At 44.7% G+C, this 22479-nt stretch overlaps 1 protein-coding gene across 1 annotated transcript in view; it reads left to right on the forward strand.

The window, feature by feature from the left end:
* The window catches only part of LOC125447257 (E3 SUMO-protein ligase ZBED1-like), a 31658-nt gene extending 14601 nt beyond the window's left edge, over window positions 1-17057 (forward strand). Inside the window, exons 3-7 of the mRNA XM_048521542.2 lie at window positions 681-753; window positions 6597-6859; window positions 8834-8898; window positions 11613-11770; window positions 11865-17057. Coding sequence (XP_048377499.2) covers window positions 681-753; window positions 6597-6859; window positions 8834-8898; window positions 11613-11770; window positions 11865-13918 — 2613 coding nt within the window. The 3' untranslated portion in view covers window positions 13919-17057. The remainder of the gene's footprint in view (window positions 1-680; window positions 754-6596; window positions 6860-8833; window positions 8899-11612; window positions 11771-11864) is intronic.
* Window positions 17058-22479: the final 5422 nt, after the last annotated feature.

A 22479-nucleotide genomic window follows, 5' to 3' on the forward strand; every position in this document is an offset into this window, starting at 1 on the left:
AATTCTACACGACAGAGGGCTGTCTAGGCTGGCATTAAATGTATTCAAGGCTGAGATAAACGGATTTTTAATCAGTAAGGAAATCAAGGGCTACGAGTGGGGTTAAGGATTGTCAGAACAGCCCTGATCTCACTGAATGGCAGAGCAGACTCGATGGGCTGAACAATCCAGTTATATTCCTCCATCTTATGAGATGAAGAACATGCTTGTGCAGCAAGTGGGAATGGCCTGGAGCTCACCGCCTAAGAGAGCAATAGAAGTGAGTGTACTGAAAAATTTCAAAAATATTCAGTGGGCTTCAGAGGGAAGTAGACTTGCAATGGATGTTGTAATGTTTATTTGATTCTATAGGAGTTGGACAGCATCTTCGTGATAAAACAGGTTAGTTTTCCCAAAACCTGCTAAGTCTGTTACTTGAACATGGAGAGACCATTAAAAATTGAGGAAACAACGAACTAATTAAAAATATTCTTGCACTCTCTCTCCCTGTACCACTGAATGCATTTGCAGTAGTCCCACTCTTCAGTGTTCTGCCACACTGAATCCTCTGTCTCTGAGCTTGCATCTCAAACAATCCAACAATCCGCCTTCTCATTACATTCTCACATCGCTGTATCCTTACGCTGTGAGTTAATGGCTGATGTCCTAAACAGTCCTCACGCTGTTCTCTTGTGTTTCAGCCAGTGGACACGCACTACAGGGAGATGCAGGTCGCTGAAGAGGCATGTGCTCAGCTGGAGGATGAGCTGCTCTGTAAGTCAGTGTCATTTCCGCATGAGACAAACTGACACAACCCCACCCCAGCCACACATGCACACAGAGGGACGTGTACACACATCACTCCACCTCCACCTCACTGTGGGTTGAACCATGTCAGAGTTTGCTATCAGAATCCTAGACTGTGGAAGCTGCCTTATTCATTTTGCAAAGCCAAGGCAATGGTTAGCTTTCTAAATTAGAGTAGAGCCTCAATTATCCTTCCCAAATTTACTGCAGAATGTTCACAGAGTTGAGCTTTATTTAAGTGAATAAGAGATAAGAGTTCTGGAGAAACTCAGCAGATCGGCCAGCAACTCATAGAGTCAGAGAGGTCTACAGCACAGAAAAAGACCGTTTGGCCCATTGAGTCTATGCCAGTCAGGAAAAAAAGAACTTAACTATTCTAAGATAACAAGGTATAGAGCTGGATGAACACAGCAGGCCAAGCAGCATCAGAGGAGCAAGAAAGCTGATGTTTCGGGTCTGGACCCTTCCTCAGAAAAAGAAACTACTCCTCTGATGCTGCTTGGCCTGCTGTGTTCATTCAGCTCTACACCTTGTTATCTCAGATTCTCCAGCATCGGCATTTCCTACTATTACTTAAATATTCTAATCCCATTTTCCACCACTTGGTCCATAGCTTTATATACCTTTGCATTGCAAGCATGTGTTAAATACTGCTTAAATGCTATGAGGATTTCTGCCTGTACTACCCTTATAGACAATGAGTTCCCAATTCCTACCACTATCTGAGTGAAAGTTTTTTTTCCTCACCCCTCCTCTAAACCTCCCACCATTATTCTAAATTTTGTGCTCCACTTGTCATCGATCCTTCCACAAAGGGGAAAGTTTCTTCCTGTCTGCCTTGTCTGTGCCCCTCTTTAAGTTGGACATCTCAATCATGTCTCCCCTCAGTTTCCTCTGCTCCAAGGAAAATAACCCCACTCTATCCAATGTTTCTTCATAGCTAAAACTCTCCAGCCCAGGCAGCATCCTGATAGATCTCCTCTGCACCCTCTCCAGGGCTATCGAATCCCTTCTATAATGTGGATTCCAGAACTGCACGCAATACTCTAGCTGTGGGCTAACCAACATTGTACACAGTTCCTGCATCACCTCCCTGCTGTTAAGCTCTGTGCCTCAGCTAATAAAGGCAAGTATCCCATATGCTTTCTTGACTTTATCTACCTGTCCTGCTGCCTTAAGGGACTGTTAGACATGAACACCAAGGCCTCTGTGATCCTCGGTGCTCCCCAGGGTCCTAGCATTCATCATCTATTTCTTTAGATAACAAGGTGTAGAACTGGATGAACACAACAGGCCCAGCAGCATCAGAGGAGCAGGAAAGCTGACATTTCGTGTTGGGACCCTTCTTCGGAAATGGGGGAGGGGAAGGGGATTCTGAAATAAATAGAGAGGGGGAGGCGGATGGAAGATGGATAAAGGAGCAGATAGGTGGAGAGGAGACAGACAGATCAAAGAGGTGGGGATGGAGCCAGTAAGGGTGAGTGTAGGTGGGGAGTTAGGGTGGGGATAGGTCATTCCAGGGAAGATGGACAGGTCAAAGAGGCGGGATGAGATTAGTAGGTAGGAGATGGGGGTGGGGCTTGAGGTGGGAGGAGTGGATGGGTGGGAGACAGGATGGACATCTAGGGAGGTGGGGAAGAGCTGGGCTAGTTATGGGATACAGCAGGGTGTGGGGAGATTTTGAAGCTGGTGAAGTCCACATTGATGTCATTGGGCTGCAGGGTTCCCAAGCAAAATATGAGGTGCTGTTCCTGCAACCGCATCTATTTCCTTCCCTGTTTTGTCCTTCCCACAAGGAGCCAGAAACAAAGTTAATGGTTCAGTGCAATAGGACTTTGCATCAATTGATGGGCAAAATGTCATACTGGACTCGAAACATTAACTTCTGTTTCTCTCTTGATGCCAGACCTGTTGATATTCTCCCCATTCTAATTTTATTTCAAATCTCCAGCACCTGCAGGAGTGTTTTATCTTGTGGAAGCTAGCTTCACCAAGCTCCTGCATTGTAGTCCAGCAAAGGCTAAATTTCTTTTACGAACGAAAGTGCACTTGTCATCAATGTGTGTGAGAAGAATAAGGAAATAATAGTCGAAATCTGGATACTAATTGTGTGGTTATATTACGTAATTGTCAGGATTACAGAGCTCAACGAGATGGAACTGGGTATTTTTATTTTCTTATAATAATTTGCTACCTTGCATTGCCAGTTTCCATTACATCTTGTTAACTCCCCACATCCATTCTGCAGAGTTGTGGTGGTTCTTGTTGAGAGCAGAGACTGTTGTTGACTCTGTGCTGACTGAATAATGAAGTCCCGGAGATACCACCAAAGTTGGGAAAGAATAGATGCAGTGTTGCCAGTATTGCACTGCAACGGATAGGTGACCCAGTTTTTATTCAAATCTTTTTTTAACAGCAAGTCTGTGGTGAGAATATTTAATTCATGATCATTTTTCCAGCCGTCGGATCTTGTGGATAGCCCACTTCCGCAATTCCATGATTGACAGCCATATCTTCAGCTGTCCAGCACTAAACCTTAAGGTTTCCTCATTGTTGCTTTCAAGACCTTTCTAAAAACTTAACGTTTTGACAAAGCTTTTGGTCATATACTCGTACTTCCCATTGACTAGGGTAATTCTCTTTGTGAATCATCTTGAGATATTTTACTATATTAAAGGTCCCATATTGGGAGAGGTCAGTGGTAATGTCACTGGTATAATAATCCAGGGGCACAGGTTGAAATCCCACTATGGCAGCCACTGGAATTGAATGCACTTAAAACTGGAACGTAGAGCTAGTCTTAGTGAAATTCTTCCACTCTCTCACTGCACCATCCAACCTGCATGCAATCACAACAGCCCCACTCTTCAGTGTCTTGCTACATTGACTACCCTGTCACTGCGCTCACATCTCAAACCATCTGCCTACTCTTTACATTCTCACATAAATATCAATGATTGTTGTAAAAGCCCATCTGGCTCACTTAGAGTCATAGAGTCCTACAGCACGGAAGCAGACCCTTTGGTCCAACCAGTCCCTGCCAACCATAGTCCCACCTGCTGGCCCATATCCATCCAGACACTTCCTGTTCAGATACTTATCCAAATGTCTTCTAAACATTGTAACTGTAGCCGCATCCATCTCTTCCTCTGGAAGTTCATGCCATACATGAACCACTTGCTGTGTAAAAAATTAGTCCCATGTGTTTTTAAAATCTTTCTGCTCTCACCTTAAAAATATGCCTCCTAGTCTTGAAATCTCCCTCCCTAGGGAAAAGACACTACCATTCACCCTATCTATGCCCCTAATGATTTTATAAATCTCTATAAGGTTACCTCTCAACCTCCTGCAATGCAGTGGAAAAAGGTCCCAGCCTATCCAGGCTCTTCTTCTCACTCAAATCCTCCATTCCAGGAAACATCCTGGTGGTGTGTGGCTTATAGGGGAATGGGTCTGGGTGGGATGCTTCAAGAGGTGGTGTGGACTTGTTGGGCCGAAGGGCCTGTTTCCACACTAGGTAATCCAATCTAATCTAAACCTCTTCTGACCCCTCTCCTTGAGAAGGAAGTCTTTGTGTGACTGCAGGCTCACCTCAATGTAATTGAGTCATAACCACAGCTCATTGACTGTGGGAGCTTGCAATGTTTATCAGATACTTATACGTCCTCAGTTGAAATGTCTGGGCACCAGATTGGATGGGAAAGCATAAGAGAGGCTACAGGAAAGGTTCACAAGAACAGTTTTGAGAATGAAGCACACCAGCTTTGTAGATTTGAGAAGTTGGGACTGTTTTCTTTGGAGAAGAAAAGGTTGAAATGTAATTTGGTATCAGTCTTCAAGATTAAGAAGTCTAGACAAAGTAGAGAGGGAGACATACTTCCCATCATTAGAAGGGTTGAGAATAGTAGAGCACAGATTAAAGGTTGATGTAGAAGTGAGAACATGAGAACATTTTGGTTAGGATTTGGAAGGCACTGTCTGAGTTAGTAGTGGACGTGGCTTGATTTTAGGGAAATGATGGGACTGGACAGTCTAGATGCAGGTAGAACATTTCTGATATTGGGAAGTCCAGAACCAGGGGTCAAAGTCTAATAATAAGGGATAACCCATTTCAGGTCTGAAATGAAAAAGAATTTCTTCACTCAGATTTGTGAACCAGTGGAATTCTCTGCCACAGAAAACTGTTGGGGCCAGTCCATTAGATATATTCAAGAGGGAGCTGGACGTGGCCCTTGTGGCTAAAGGGATCAAGGGGTATGGAGAGAGGGTGGGAATGGGATACTGAGATAACATGATCAGCCATGATTGTATTGAATGGTGGTGCCGGCTTGAAGGGCTGAAGAACCTACTCTTGCACCTATTTCCTATGTTTTTATGTAATGATAGTCATTGGAATTATAATTCAGCGGCCCTGTCTAATGCTGTAAGGATACAGATTCAAAGTCCATGATGGCAACTAGTAGGATTTTAATTCAAATAATAGATCCAGAATGTAAAGCTAGCCTCAATAATGGTGACTATAGAACCACCATCAATTGTTGTAAAAACCCATCTAGTTCACTAATGTCCTTAGGGAAGGAAATCTGCCATCCTTACCTGGCCTGGTCAGCATGTGACTCCAGACCCACAGCAATGTGGTTGACTCTTAACTACCCTCTGAGATGGCTGAGTAAGCCACCTTGTTCACAGGCAGTTAAAGATGGGCTGGTCTTCCCAATGATGCCCATGTTTGGTGAAAGAAGAAAGGAAAGAATTTGGGAAGGATCTGAATTACTACCTGAGAAGAAGAATGTGCAAGGTTACATGGAGTGGCATTAGGTGTTTTGCTCATTCAGAGAGCCAGTACAGAAACAATCTGAATGGCCTGTTCCTGTATGGTAATAGTCCTGTGACAATGGGTGTGACTTTTTTTTACAATGCAACAATGACTGCACTTCGGGGACTTCTTGAAGCCCCTTGTCGGTACAGTCCTTTCTGCTCTTGCGTGTGTTTCCTCAATGGAAATTGTCTTTAACGTGCTCGATAAATAGGTGAACGCTCTTTGTAAAATGCAAACTTTCGCGTACATGTGTTGGTAAGTACACAGTTCCATCCCCAACACTTTTAAGTGTCATAATGTGCACAGGAATGGCAAAGCAGCAAAAACTGCATGCCTTTTTTAAGCCAACCTCCAAGAAACAGTGAGAAGACAATGAACCATAGCCATCCACTTCTGGATTAACTATTTTTTGTATTAACCACAACTGCACCTGAAGATGATGATGATGATCCTGATGACCCTCTTAACAACACAGCAACCTCAAAACCACCTTCCTCCCCCATCAAGTCATCTTCAAATTTTTTTCAGGGTAAAGTATTAAATTTGCAGTATTATTTCATTATTAGACGTGAATTTAACATTGATTTAAGTTGTGCCATCCTTTTTGTTAGGCTACTAGATTTGTTTCGATTTTGAGTAATATTTTTGCTGGCCGGCCCCTAACCCTATTTTTTCAATAAGCCCTGTTATTTTTATTGTGTGATTTTCTATAGCACGACATCGCACAAGAATACACCTATCGCATTATAACAGGAAGGACCATACAAATTCTCCCACTTGTTTTTAATTAGTTCATGGGGATGTAGTATTACTGATGAGGTTGGAATTTATAGCTCATCCCTATTGCCCCTAGAAAGAAAGGTGCTTTCTTGAACCATTGCAATCTGTGTATTGAAATCCATGTCTGCTTTGCGAGAGTGTTTCAGGAAGTTGACCAGACATGAGAGTCTTTGCTTTTACAACTAACCTGCGCGCTCTGTTCCTCTTTCAGTTTGCGAGGACTGCCGGCTCTACTTCCGAGATTCCTGCCCACAACATGGCACACCAACATTTGTGTCTGACCGGCTGGTACCAGAGCGCATTCCCTCACGGGCATTGTTGACCTTACCTGAGGGCCTTGCCATCAAAGAGAGGCTGCAGGGTGGGCTCGGTGTCTGGTGCACACTGCCTGCCATCCCGCGTGGTTGCATCTTTGGACCATTCGATGGGGACATCTTGACCGAAAAGAATGATTGTACTGTCTTTTCCTGGGCGGTAAGAATGTCATCAGTTGACCTTTCCTCCTGAATTCATTGCCATTAAGCCAAATTCTGGATGGTATAATGGCTTGATGTGCCACAGAAGGGAGGCTGTTACGTTCATCAAGGCTGTGCCAGCTCTGTGAGCTATCCAAGTTATTTTACTCTCAATGCTCCTATCCTCCATGGCTATACAATTGTTTCCATTTCCTATATTTTACCAAATTCCCTTTTGAAAGTTGAATTAGCAACCGACACCCTTTCAGGAATGTTTGAGATCATACCAACTCATCATGTGACAAAACAAGTTCCTCCACATCTCACCTCCAGTTCTTTTGCTAATTAACTTGAATCAGTTTTCTTGGCCAGTGGAAGCTCTACCAAAACCTCTTACAATTTTAACATCTATGTGAGGAGGCTGCAAGAGCAGACTAGAGATATTGTGTTCAGATCACACCTCAGGAAGGGTGTTAGGAATTTCTGTGGCATTACCATCACTGAATCCCTCAGTGACAACATCCTTGGGGTTACCATTGATCAGAAATTCCACAGGACTCACCACATATACACAATAGCTACAAGAACAGGTCAGAGGAATACTGCGACGAGTAACTCACCTCTTGACTCCCTAAAATCTGCCCACCATCTACAAAGCACAAGTCAGGAGTGTGATGGAATACTCCCCACTTGCCTGGATTAGTGCGGCTCCAACAATACTCGAGCAGCGCAACGCCATCCAGGACAAAGCTGCCCACCTGATTGGCAGCACATCCACAAGCATCCACTCCCTCCACCACTGATGCTCAGTAGCAGCAGTGTGTACTGTCAACAAGATGCACTAAAAAGAAATTAATCAGAACTCTTCAGACACCATCTTCCAAACCCATGGCCACTTCCCTCAAGGAAGATGCATGGGAACACCACAGCTTGTAAGTTCCTCTCCAAGCCACTCACCATCCTTACTTTGGAAACATATCACCTGTCCTTCACTATTGCTGGGTCAGCTAAGGATGGGCGATAAATGCTGGGCTCAGCCAGCAATGCCCACATCCCATGACTGAATAAAAGACATCTCTGTTTAATCTACTGTTAACTTTCCCAGATCTTGGTTTCTCTAGTCTCACCACCTTATCGAACATGTGGCTAGTGGTGAGTGAAAATGTCACCGGATTAGTAAATCCTAGACCTAAGCTAGTGTTCTGGAGCATGGGTTAAAATCGCAGACTGAAATCTTAATTCCTGTAATAAATCCATCATCTAAAGCTAGTCTCAGAAACAGTCACCATGACAGTGTCAATTGTTGTAGAAACCCGTCTGGTTCACTGATACCTGTTTGGGAAGGAAATCTGCTATCCTTACTTAGACTGGCCTAAGTTGGACTCCATGTCCACATCAATGTGGTTGACTCTGAACTGCTCCCTGAAATGCCCTAGCAAGCCACTTTGTTCAAAGGCAAATAGGCAATAAATGCTGGACTTGACAGCGAAATGCACATCTCATGGAAGCATAAGATGAAATATCCTTTGTCCCTGGTATAAGGCTGCAAGATGTAGGAGCAGAAGTTGGCCATTCAGTCCATCAAGTCTTCTCCCATTCTATAGGATCGTGGCTGATCTAATTATCCTGAACTCCACTTTCCTACCTTTTTCCAATAACCTTTGATTCCCTTACTGATTAAAAAACTGACTCACACAGCCTTGAATATATTTAGTGACCCTGCACTGACTACCCTCTGTGAGAAAGAATTCTGCAAGTTCACCTCACTCTGGGGAAAAAAGATCACCCTCATCTCTGTCTTAAATTGTCCTGAGATTATGGCCCTGGGCCTAGACATTCCCACAAAGAGAAACAAGCTTTCCACTTCAGTTCTGTCATTTGACCTCCTCTGGACCCCCTACCAAAGCCTCGTCAACTTTTCTCCGATGTGCTGATCCCTCCTTTTTGAAAAGTTATTGGAAATGTTTACATTTGTTATTTTCTTCTATTGCAGCTGCAAGAAAATGGATCCTATTATTACGTGGATGCTTCCGATGAATCGAAGGCTAACTGGATGAGGTACCAGAGAGAGCTCATAGCACAGAAAGAGACCCTTTGGCCCATTGTGTCTACGCCAGTCATCAAGCATCCATTTATTCTAATTCCATTTTCAGTACTTAACCTTGTATGCTATGGCATTTCAAGTGTTCATCTAAATAGTTCTTAAATGTCTTAATGGTTCCTGTCTCTACCTCCCTTTCCAGGTACTCTTAACCATCTAAATGAAAACATTTTTCCTCTAAACCTCCTGCGCCTTACCTTAAAACTGTGGCCCCTGGTTATTGACCCCTATACCACAGGGAAAGGTTTCTCTGTCTATTTCTGTCCTTGCCCCTTGGAACTTTGTACAGTGCAGTCAGACCCTACTTCTATCTTAAGGTAAAGAATCTGAGCCTAACTGGTCTCCCTTCACATCTGAATTGCACCAGCCCAAGCCAAACGTCCTGGTGAATCTTTTCTGCACCCACTCTATTGCAGCCACATCCTTCCTATAGTGTGGCAACCAAAATTAAACACAGAACTGTGGCTGTGGCGTGACTAATGTTGTTGCTTCAGCAACTTGCTATAACTCTATCCGCTCCAGGCAGGGGATGCGGGGAGAAGCAAAATGGTGGGACAGTGAATTGTTTCTGCAGAGGGACAGTGTAGACACAATGGGCTGCCTCCAGTGCTATCATTATATGAGGAAGGCAGATATAATGGTGACAGAGAGAAGTGAATCAATATTAAGATGTGAGAACTACTTTGGGGACACTGCGCCTTGAGATGGCACTGGTAGTGAATCTGCCATATGTTGTAGAGAATTGTTCATTGAAGGATCAGGATATGTGAGTCAAGTTTTATGACAAAACAATTTATTCATGCATGGAGTCTGACTGCAGTGATATGTCACTGTGTGCTCTGCTTCACTGAATTATATTCCTGATAATTTAATCTGGCAACATTTTTTTGACAGACAGATTATTCTGGAGTTAGAGATGACTGCCCTGATATTTCAGTGTCACAAACGCTTTGCTTTCTGCCTTAGAATTAGCAATGCAGTGCCCAGGCTGGTAGGGTTGGTATGAATCTCTACAGCAGTTTGTACATAAAAAATGTTCCAGGGCATTTCATAGGGGTGTAATTTACACTTCTGCTGGTACATCTACCAGCCCTCCCTATCCATAATTCTTTTCTTCCAATTACCACCTTTTTGTCACAAATCTTTTGTGTCTTCTTGTTGTTACAGATTCCTATTTCCACATCACTTACAGTGAATGCCAATGTAAATGTGTCACACTATAATTACACTCTCTTGACACTACTGCTCCTGCATTTTTTATTTTCCATCTCTCAACTCCTCGAACCTTACCACAGAGAAACCCCAGTGCTCCTGTATGCCTATCATATCACTATATCTTGATCTGTCCAGGTTTTAGCATTTACTCTTGATTGAAATATAATTTTCTGAGGGATCTTGACGGGATGGATGTGGAAGTGATGTCTGCTGTTGGAGGAGAATCTTGAGCTAGGGCTTACTGTTTAAAAATAAGGCCATTTAATACAGAGATGAGAATTTATTTTCTTCCAGAGAGTCATAACTGTTTAGAACTCTCTTCCTCAAAAGGCTGTAGAGACAACATCTTTGAATATTTTTACGGCAGAGGTAGATAAATTCTTGACAATTAGAATTAGTTTTATTGTTACATATGCTGAAATTGTACAGTGAAAAGTTTGGAAATCGCCACTTACATCGCTATCTTATGTACTAAGGTACAGATTCATAAGTACCAATTCTTAAGGGAAAAGTTAGAACATTAAGAATCATAGAATCACTGCAGTATGAAGTCAGGCCATTCAGACCATATCGACCATCTAAATAGCATCTCATCCAATTCATGTAATTCCTTTGGCCAAGCCACCTAACCTGCACACTATGGATAATTTCCAATGGCCAATCCACCTAACCTGCACACTATGGACACTTTCCCATGGCCAGTCCACCTAACCTGCACACTATGGACACTTTCCCATGGCCAGTCCACCTAACCTGCACACTATGGCCAAGCTCCCATGGCAAATCCATTTAACCTACACATCTTTGGACTGTGGGAGGAAACCAGATCACCTGACAGAAACCGGGACAATGTGCGAATTCCACACAGACAGTTGCCCAAGGCATGAATTGAACCCAGATTCCTGGTGCTGTGAGGATTGTAGCCACTGAGCCACCATGCCACCATAAAATAAAATGTCCAGCAATAAGTTAGAAGCATAGAGAAGTAAGAGTTCAGATAAGCAAAAGGGCGAAAGGTCATGGGGCTGGACAGCAACGTGGAATAATCAGATCAATGATCAGATCTTACTGAATGGCGGAGCAGACTTGAGGGGCTGAGTGGCCTCCTGATCCTCAATATGTTTATATGTTCATAAATGCAACAGCAAACTGCTGCACCAAAAAAAAACTGAATGTGGGTTTGAGTCACATTGGCACATCTTAATCCAGTTATTCTTACCCTCCTGTCCCACTTCATTCAACAATTACTTTTGGTCCTGAATTACTGAGGGGTATTTTCAATTAACCACCCGTTATGCACGCATAATTTTTAACTGGTGGAAGGGATCCTGGAATGGGTGTATGATGCGCAGCCAGTATTCAGTTTAGTGTTTTGGTTGATGTTTCTGACTACCCTGACCGACTCCATATGCAAAATGAACTGGCTGTCTAGTAGTACCCTGTTTTTGACCTACAGGTATGTGGCATGTGCTTCAAGCGAAGAGGAACACAATCTGACTGTCTTTCAGTACCGCAGTAAAATTTACTACCGGGTGTGCCAGACAATTACTGCTGGAGCTGAGCTGCTGGTGTGGATTGGAGAGGAATACGCTAGGACCCTGGGGCTAAAACTGGGTAAGGACTGATTGGGATATCTGTCCTAGTGAAATGTTCAAGCTAGAAATCAGTAATTAGAGGACGGCTGAAAGTTGTGTTCTTCTCCCCGTAGGTGAACACTTCAAGTATGAGTTTGGGGAGAAGGAACTGCTGATGAAGCTGTTTCAAGACCTTCAAAACAAAGTTCCCGATGGGATCACGAGCCACGTTAACTCCCGTGAGCAATACAACTGTAGCGACTTAGTGGCCTCCATCATCCATGCCCACAAGGTCAACCTGCAGAACGGTGGCATCTGCCACATGAACAGGGATGCCCCGAGCACCATGTTGGAAGGAACCCAGAACCTGGTGAGTCTGGGGCGGGCGCAGAGCCGCTATTGGACCTTCTTTGGTTTCCAGGGAGATGCTTTGGGACGTATCCTTGACAAGACTAAAATTATTTGCAAACTGTGTGGTGTCCGGTTGTCATATAGTGGCAACACGACCAACCTGAGGCAGCACCTGATCTACAAGCACAGGCATGAATACAATGAGCTGGTTGGCGGCACCTCTGAACCGCAGAAGAGTGTAGATCCGTACCCACAAGATCTTACATCCAGGACTGTGAAAGGGGTCACACCTCCGATTGGGAGAACAACCAAGGCCATTTCGGAGTTCATTGTGACTGATCTACTGCCATTGAAGACCATCGAGGGGGAGGGTTTTGTCCAGATGATGAGTGTTCTGGAGCCCACCTACAAGATTCCCACTGTTAGTTTTTTTGCTCAGTCTGTCTTGCAGGACAGGCACAACCAGGCGAAGCTGAGGGTGATGGACTCCATGAAGCCACTGCATCACTGCTCGGTCAGCATTGACCTGTGGAAGCATGAGTGTGCTTGCTCCTATGTAACAGTTATTGTCCACCACATTGATGGGGCCTTTGACTTCAAGCATCAGGTGCTGTCCAGCCGCCCTGTCATCGAGGAAACCACAGCGGAGAACATCAAGGTGGCCCTCCTGGAAATAGCCAATGAGTGGGGCATCCAGGAACGAACCTCGTACTCTGTCATGGTCAGCAATGTTGACGTCAAGCTGGCTGCCTCCAAGATGGGTTGGAAGACCCTACCGTGCATTGGCCACGTGTTGCAGAACTGCGTTGACTCAGCCTTGCAGCAGCCCTCGATCCTCAGGGTGCTGACTCGGTGCAAGAAGCTAATGGAGTCCATCATCTCCTCACCTTCCTTGAGGGACAAGCTGGGCTCCAGTGAGCCTTTCCTGAAGATCCAATCCAAGATGCTCCTCAATGGCAACATGAAGTGGTACAGCACCCACAGTGTGCTGCAGAGCCTGCAGGAGCATCGGCATTTCCTTGACGGACTGAGCGAGAGCCTCCAGGAGAAGGGCTTGGCGCTGAGGCTGGATGACTGGCAAGTGGTCCATGATATAGTGGACATCCTTAAGCCCCTGGCCATTGCCACGTCCACCTTTACCAAGGAGCGTTTCTCCAGCCTGTCGCTAGTGAAGCCAGTGATTACCAGCCTGGTATACAAGCACTTGGCTGCCAACGAGAGCGACTCAGCACTGGCCCACGATATCAAACAGACCATCTGTGCCGACCTCAATCAGTGGTACTCTGACCACGAAGTCAACCAGGTCCTCAACCTGGCCTGCGCACTGGACCCACGTTTCCGAGGGCTGGACTTCCTCAGCCAGGCTGAGCGGGTGGAGACCCTTCACGCTCTCAAACGCGAGGCCTCCGAACTGGCACGCCTACACCCGCCGACCAGTGGGCGCTCCGGCCCAGAACTGTCCAGCATCAGCCCCAACCCGACCAAGAAGCCCAAGCACGACTCAGGCATCGAGTTCCTGCTGGGAGACCTGTGCAACGTGAGGAGCGTGTCGGCCAACTCTGTCCACCAGCAGGCCGAGCAGGAGATTAGCAACTTCCAGACCAGTGAGGCATCCTCCCTCTGTCAGGACCCGCTCCAGTGGTGGAAGACACACCATACCCAGTACCCACTCCTCGCCAGTGTAGCAAGGAAACTGCTTGCTGTACCAGCGACTGTGGTGCCAGCCAGCTGGATATTCACAGAGGCGGGGCATGGCATTTATAGCAAACGCTCAGCTCTTGCCCCTGAGCATGTGGACATGCTCGTGTTTATGCACGGAAATGATAAAACTCCTTAATGTGTGTCTGTGTGTGGAAGGGAAATCTCATATATTCCTGAACCTGTCTCTCCTTCTGGCTATGAAGGGTGGGGAGATGTCTGCCAGTGTTTGCTGGTGTGCTCCCTGGTCCATCTGACTTGAAAGCAGGAAAAAAACCTAGTTGTACCTGCATGTTCGCAGCTGTTGAGAATGTAACGGCCAATTCTAAGGAGGGATAGACCTCTGTTTGTAGAATCAGTTAGTGGAGCAGAACTTGAATATTACTGAAAAGGGGCACATGTTGCCAAAGGTTTTTCATCTTGCGCCCACCAGGACAGACTCAAGAATGCCAAATGTCAGATGATCACAACAGTTTATTCTATGACATGTTGATTTGTTGGCAAGCTGACTCTAATTTCTGAAGGTGTTGCCATTAGTGAAAGGAACGGCGAGCTTCTTCAGCTCCTGGTTATATTAAAGAAGGAACAAAGCTTGAACATATTCCTCCTGTTTGCAGAGAATGGTCACAGTGTCAGAATGTGTATGGCTTCCAGTGAGTATAAATGAATCATGTTACAAGCTTGAAACTGCTTTAAATTGGTTATTAATTTAGCCATTAGTGCAGTTGAGACTGTTCAGCAAGTGCTGCCCAGCCATATCTAACAGGAGATAAAAAGCTTCATAAATATGTTTCACCTTCTCAACAATATTCAAGTTCTGTGTATGTTATGGTCCTTGGAGTGTCTCTGTCCATATTTCTCATTTCAACGGGGTGGGTCCAGAACAGTTTCTTACTTCACCTTCCAGCTTTGATGAGTCCTTTCATGTGTTGTCCATTCCGTTACTGCATTTCCTAATCCATCTACAGTGAGGCTGTCTGCAGTCTCTCCTCGTGCACTGGATTTAAAATGAAACCATATAACAATGGACCAGAGTGCAGGGCAAGTCATGCTCGGACTGCTTCCAAAGGTCACATCACTTTGTTCATTTACTGAACACAACATCTAATATATTGTATTTATTTACATTATTTATTAAATATATTTATGTTCAGGTCAAATGATTGAACTCAGAAATGTGATCAAGTGAAAGGGGCCAGTGCAAGAATGATACAAAGGTTTATCATAAGAATATAAAACTAAGGCAAGCAGCAATCATAAGTAAGAATGAACTGTGGGAAGTGAATTGGCTGCTGCAGTGTTCACCAATATGGTCCAAAATGGCTGCCATTCCAATGAAATAACCTCACGTTTTTTTAAACTCCAATGAGTACAGACCCAACATTTCTATTCCCCTTCCTAAGTACTAGCTGTACCAACATGTACAAGGAGAGACATACCTCACTTAGACATGGCAAATGCTTCTGGACAAAAAGCATACCAGAAAACTTTCTTGCAGTAAGCAGCAGATCCTGTCTTAAATAATCATTGAAATCTGAGTGATTTTGTTTTTGCTAGCCCAGGATCTAAAAGGATATGTGACCAGGACAGGTGGATGGACAAGCTCTGCTGGGTGGAACAGCCTCAGAGGGGTTGAATGGCTTACTCCACCTCTTTTGGCCAGTAACTCTTGTAGAAGGAGAGAGTTGTCGAAATGAAATGACTCTGATAAACATTTAGAATTTTAAAATTAATATTCCATTGTTGCTGCCCGTTTTAATCATTTATGCTGCAATGTCTTCAATTCAGTGAATAAGAATCTGAAATTATTTAGTGACTGTGTCTCTACAATCAATTGTCACAAAAATCCATCTGATTCACTAAATTCCTTCAGAGGATGAAATATGTTGCCCTTACCCTGTGTAGTTTGTATATGACTTAAGACCAACAGAGATGTGGTTGACTCTTAAATGTCCTCTGAAATAGACTGGCAAGTCACTCAGTTCAAGGGCAATTAAGGATGGACAACAAATACTGGCCTTGCCAGCAACACCACATCTCACAAAGGAGTAAATAAAAATGGAGTAAAAGAAGATTAAACACAGCCCAAAATGTAAACAGGGAGCTGCTTACGGAAGAGATTTTGGGAGGCCGTATTCACAATGGACTGGTGGTCTCTCTGGAGGTGTGGGCTGTTGGTTTAACATCATGCTGAATAATGCAGATCAAAAGGGCCCTTGCATGGTTTGGTCCCATTTAGAGAGGGCAAAACTAATTTTGAAATTCAGGGGAGGTTCATTCATCTCGATTTCTAGAGTTATAAGGAATGACTGAGCTTTGGAGTTCAGAAGATGAAATGCCAGATAGGGTAGATGCTACGAAGGTGGACCCCCTCATGAGGAGGTTTTGAACTGGAGGCTACAGTTTAAAAGGTAGGAATCTCCCCATTTAAGATGGGATGAGGAGAAACTTGTGAGGGTCATTACATTTGGATTCTGTACTCAGAGAGTAGTGATGGTTGACTCATTGGCTAAATTAGACAGATTTTTAATTGACAAGGAAGTGAGGGTTATGGTCTGACGGACATGGGGTCGTAAGTGGGAAAGTGGAGTTGAGGTTACAGTCAGGTCAAGCTCAAGGACCAAATCTCATAATCTTCCAGCTCTTGTGAATCAATGTACATGTGCTAATTCCCTGAAGTATCAATATGATATAACCATACCTTCTTGTGACTCAGGCTGAGTCCTGACAGAAGCACATCACTAGCTGTCAAAAAAAAATTCTGTCCTCCTTGCCTGAAGATGGTGTTTCATGGGCTCTTTCCAGAGTGACAAAATGAGGCTGCTCAGCCCTTCAAGCCTTTAATGCCATTTTATCCCATCATGGCCTCAACTCAACTACATTTACCTGCTATGACTTCAGTAGACCTCCTTGGGAGAGAATGTTCTGGATTTCCACAACCAATGCTGCAAGACAGAGAGAGAGCTTCTTGATTTTGTGCCTGAATGGCCTAGCTCTAATTGTACTCCAGTTGTTTTAGGTTGTCTGGAAGAAATAGTTTGTCATTATTCACCTCATTGGCTTCCTTCGCATATGAAAAGGGATTCATTGACATTGCGCCCTTCCCATCAACCTTCTGGAGTGCTGGAGGAAACTATAGCCTCCTCCCTCAGCCCCGCTGTACTGTACCTTGTTCACTGCCCTGCTGCTTATGGTCGTTGATAGTGTGTGGTTATTTGAATATTGTTAGCAGGATGGTTTTAAACCGCTTGCATTTTAACTGGTGTGAATTAATGGAACTGAAGATTCTGGTCTGGTTGAACAGCAGGGCAGCTGCACAACTAGAGTTATAAATTGGCCTGTTTCTTCCAGTCAATAAACCAAACATTACAGACACAAGTGCCAGTATTTTCTTACAGCCCCACGACTATAGCTCCACAGTTTGTCTTGGATAAAAGTCACTTTGCAACGGGACTTCTTGACTTGTGTGTCAGCTGCTGCAACATCAGGGAGCTTTAGTGAATTGTGGGACGGATGTATTTACAAGGGTGGGAACAGCAGTCAGACGATAATGCACTTGAAAAAGATTTGTGTTTTTGTAGTGCCTTTTACAACCTCAGGACATCCCAAGGTGATTCATAGCCAATTAATTATTTCTGGAGTGCAGTTTGTGTTGTAATGAAATGCTAAAAGGAAATCTTGTGTGACACGTGGATAGCAGTTTTATTTTGCATTGAACCTCCCCTATAACCTAACCTGGGAGAACTTGTTCAGATCAAACAACAACTTGAATTTATTTAGAATCTTTAATGTAATTAAAGCGCAAAGAGAAAAATGGACACTGAGCCAAAGATTACAAGAAAGAAACACTGAAAGCTTTGTTAATAAAGTGGGTTTTAAAGAGATTTATTAAAGGCAGAGAAGGAAATAGAAAGAGATAAAGGTTTAGGGAGGGAATGCCAGTACCTGGGACACTGGAGACCGACTGCATAAATACAATGGCTGCAAGGGCTGGTCAGTGCCTAGGAATACTGTGGCAAGTAACTCACCTCTTGACTCCCCAGAGCCTGTCCACCGTCTCCAAGGTACAAGAGTGAGCTGGAATAATTGCTACTAGCCTGGATGGGTGCAGCCCCCAGCAACACTCCAGACGCTGGACACCATCCAGGACAAAGGAGCCTGTTTGATTGCCACCACATCCACAAACAAAGCAAGGGCAGACCCAGTGAGTTGGTGAAGAGAGGAGAACAGGTGAATGAAAATGGTGGGATCAGCTAGGAGTTGGCTTTCTTTTGCAACTTACAGCCTGAAGCTGGTTACTGAAAAAATGGCACTTTCCACATGACTCTCAAACAGAGGAGTGCAGCTTCTGCTGAAATGAAACTATTGCTTCCTAATGGATAATTTGCTTTGTGAAACACAGTTGCATTCCCCATAAAATTGGGGAACGGCACTGACGATCAATGAGGTTTGATAGATCTGGAGCTGTGATGACTGCAGGAGAGACAGCAACAGACCAATTTCAGCATTAAACTGCTGGTTGCTGTGGTTAACCACAGTGGCCTAGTTTCCAAGCTGCCTGCGCTGATTCCCTGAGCATTGGTTATACTACCTTGTCTGGCAGTGCCTGTATTGATCATCTCAGCCAATGGTCTCATTGTATGCTGGCGCATAACTTTGGATAAACATGCTCCAGTTATTTGCAACATAATTTGGATGCAGAGTGAAGCTTTTTTAAAACTCTCTCCTATTGAGTAGTCCTAGTTAAGGCACATCACATAAAAGACATAGTGCAAAACTTCCAAGTTCTGCAGGGGACAGCAGACTTGAATTCCATATTAATCAAATGCATTATCTGCTGAACACTGGTTAGATACAAAATAAAACTCCCTCTAAACTCCTATTAAGCATTTAGAAACCAGCACCAATTAAATAGCGTTTAGTGTGATGATCAGACGGGAGTACCCAATCTGGTGTTCTGCTCCCAGCTTCAGAATGGCAAGCAGTTGACAGAGGAAGTGCTTCAGTGCACAGTGTGAAGCTGGAGGAACACAACAGGCCAGGCAGCATCAAAGGAGCAGGAAAGCTGACATTTTGGGTCAGGTCAAGCAGTGTCAGAGGTGTAGGAACCTCCTTCAGAAATGGACAAGGGGAAGGGGGCTCTGAAATCAAGAGGGGAGAGTTGGGCTGGGGGAAGTAGGTGGGATGGTGATAGGTGAGTGCTGGTTGGTAGTGGTAGAGATTGGTCTGTGGGGTGGGAGGAGCGGATAGGTGGGAGAGAAGATAGACAGGTCAAGGAAGCAGGAATGAGAGGGAGGGTTGGTCTTGAGATGAGGTCGGGGTGGGGAGATTTTGTAACTAGTAAAGTCCACATTGAGACTATTGGGTTGTAGGCTTCCAAGGCGGAATATGAGGTGCTGTTCCTCCAGTTTCCGGATGGCGTCATTGTGACACTGGAGGAGACCCAGAATGGACATGTCGTCCAGGGAGTAGGAGGGGGAGTTAAGTGGTTCGCGACTGGAACTTATTGTCGTTTGTCATCAACCGAGCACAGGTGCTGTACAAAGTGGTCTCCAAGCCTCTGCTTGGTCTCCCTGATGTAGAGGAGGCCACATCGGGAACAGCAGATGCAGTAGACCACACTAGTGGATATACAGGTGAACATCTATCTGATGTAAAAGGCTATTTTGGGGCCTAGAATGGAGGTGTAGGGGCAGCTGTAGCACCTCCTGCAGTTGCAGGGAAAGGTGGTGGGGCTAGTGTAGAGTGTGGAGCGGACAAGAGAGTAGGGAGAGAGAGAGATGTCCCTCCGGAAGGCAGATAAGGGTGGGGAGGGAAATATGTCCTTTGTAGTGGGGTCAGATTGCAGGTGGCAGAAGTGGCGCAGAATGATGTGTTGAACCCAGAGGTTAGTGGGGTGATGCGTGATGACAAGCGGGTTTCTGACTTTGTTTTTATTGTTGGGGGAGTGGGTGTGTGAGGGCAGATGTGTGGGAAAAGCAAGAGATGCGGTTGAGGGCATTTTCAACCACTGAGAGGGGGGAGGTTGCGGTCTTTGAAATATGAGGACATCTGGGATGTTCAGGAGTGGAACACTCATCTTGAGAGCAGATGCTGTGGCGGCAGAGGAATTGGGAGTAAGGGATTGCATTCTTTCAGTGAGGTGGGTGAGAGGAGGTGTAGTCTAGGTCATTGTGGGAGTTGGTGGGCTTGAAATATATATCAGTTTCGAGGTTGTCACCAGTGATGGAAATGGAGAGGTCCAGGAACGACAGAAAGGTATCAGAGATGGTCCAGGTGAACTTGAGGTTGGGGTGGAAGGTGGTCATAAAGTTGAGGAAGTTTGCAACCCCCACGAGTTTCAGTGATATATCTTCAAGGCCTCAATGGTGAAGTGCAGCATTCTCACAAATACCTGGGAATCACTGGCCCAAGACCATACAAAGTGGAGGACGAGCATCTGGGAAGGCATTGAGGACCTCGAGACTTACCGTTAGGAAAATAAATGGAAGCCAGACAAAAACAGTAAAGGAGTGTACCACACCAATACTCCAGCCACCCCTTCCCGCAACCACCCTCTGTCTCAAGTGTAACAGATCCTGCAGTAACTGCACTGGTCTGAACTGACACCTACAGACTCACCCTGAGAGTGGAAGAGAGTCAATCTTGTCTGTGAGGGACTACCAATGATGATGAGTGCGATGAAGCCCCTCAAGTTGGTTTACAAGCATTTTCAGAAACTTTGAGCCAAGGAGGTAAGTCAGGAGACCAAAAGCTTGGTCAGAGGTGGGTGTTAAATAGGGGCAGAGGTGGTGGTTTTTAGATAAGGAATTCCGGAGCTTAAGGCCATGGCTGCTGAAGTTATGACTGTTAATGTTGTGACAATTACTTTTGTAAATGTTCAAAGAGTCCAGAATCAGAGAGCATGGAGATTCTGGGGAGGATCAGTGTGGAATTGTTGGGCCAGAGATAGGGAGGAAAGGGGTAGGGCCATGGAAATATTTGGATAATGAAGAAAATTTTAAAATTACGGTGTTTAGCTTAATTTGGAGGAAAAGTAGGTGTCTGAAGAAAAGAGAAGGTTGCAATTATCCAGCTTCGTTGGATACCTCAGAATGTCCCGAAGTGTTTTGCAGCCTGTGAAGTACTTTTGAAATGCAAACATGGTTGTAACATGGGGTAATGCAGCAGCTAGTTCATGCACAGCAAGACTACACCATAGCAATGTGATAATGACCTGACAACCTGTTGTAATAAATCATAGATTAAGCCATAGAATCCCTACAGTGTGGAAACAGGCCCTTCAGCTGAACAAATCCACAAGCCCCCCAGTCCTCAAAAGCATCCCATCCAGACCTGTCCCCTTGTAACCCACCTAATCTACACATCCCTGGACACAATTTAGCAAGGCCAATCCACCCTAACCCGCACATCTTTGGACTGTAAGACGGAACCAGAGCACCCAGAGGAAATGTAATGATGTTGGCTGGATCTCTAGGGAATGTCAGGGTGCCAGTTAGAATGGGTTGAAGGCAGTGTCTCCTGCTGGGATGGTAGTTACATCAGGATTGGCAATGAGTACTGACAAAGATCTTCCCTGGGACTTCGCTAACTTTGACTTTTAACTTTTCCCACTGTTGAGACTACTTACTACCCGAAATGGCAGTGTTCTATTTACATCATATTTGAAGGTGCTTATTACTACGAACAAGTAGAATCTTTGAACACTCAATAGCAGATCCCTTCAAAATCGCAGAGTCAGCAACATGTTGTTTATTGGCTCTGGTAACGTTACTGACAATTTTTTTTTAAATAAGTAGAATCCATACAGCATGGAAGCAGGCCATTCAGCCCACCAAGCCACACTGACTTTCCACAGAGCATCATACTCAAACCCGCCTCATCCCTGTAACCCTACATTTCACATGGCTAATTCACCTAGCCTGTACATCTCTAGACAATTTAGCATGGCCAATCCATTTAACCTGCACACCTTTGGACTGTGGGAGGAAACCAGAGCACCCTGAGGAAACCCATGCAGAAAACATGCAAACTCCACAAAGACATTTGCCCAAGGGTGGAGTCAAACTTGGGTCCCTAGTGCTGTAAGGCAGCAATGCTAACCACTGAGCCACTGTGCACCCCAATTCGAAGCTGTTAATCCCAGGTGGAGAAGTTGATCATCAGCTCTGTGAATCTTAATTGTTTGCGGGAGTGGCTGAGTAGTTGCATCGAGTTGTGTGAAAACAGCAGTCATTCAAGATGGTAACCCCTTTCAGGGTAACTAGGGTTGGACAAGAAATGTTGACTGTCCCCATCTTATGCCTCAGAGAAGTCAGATTGTGAGCAAAGCCCTTTGGCTCGTCATGACCGAATCAGCTCTCTGTAAGAGTGACTCACTTTGTCCCACTTCCCTGCCTTCTCTCCATAGCCTTTAAAATTTTCCCACTTCATATAATTACCCACCTTTCTTTTGAAAGAAATGATTGTACCTGACTCCACTCTCAGGTCATGAATTCTAAAGCCCAAACAGTATCTGCATTAAAAAATGCCTTCTCCATGTTTTGCTGTTGCTCCTTATACCAACCACTCAAAATCAGTGATCTCAAGTTCTTATTTCAAAAAAAGTGCGGAGAAACTCAGCAGGTCTGACTGCATCTGTGGAAAGAGAAACAGAGTTAATGTTTCGAGTCTAATATGAGTCAGATATTTTGGCAGCAT

The sequence above is a fragment of the Stegostoma tigrinum genome, chromosome 38, assembly GCF_030684315.1.
Source record: "Stegostoma tigrinum isolate sSteTig4 chromosome 38, sSteTig4.hap1, whole genome shotgun sequence".
Classification (NCBI taxonomy): Eukaryota; Metazoa; Chordata; class Chondrichthyes; order Orectolobiformes; family Stegostomatidae; genus Stegostoma; species Stegostoma tigrinum.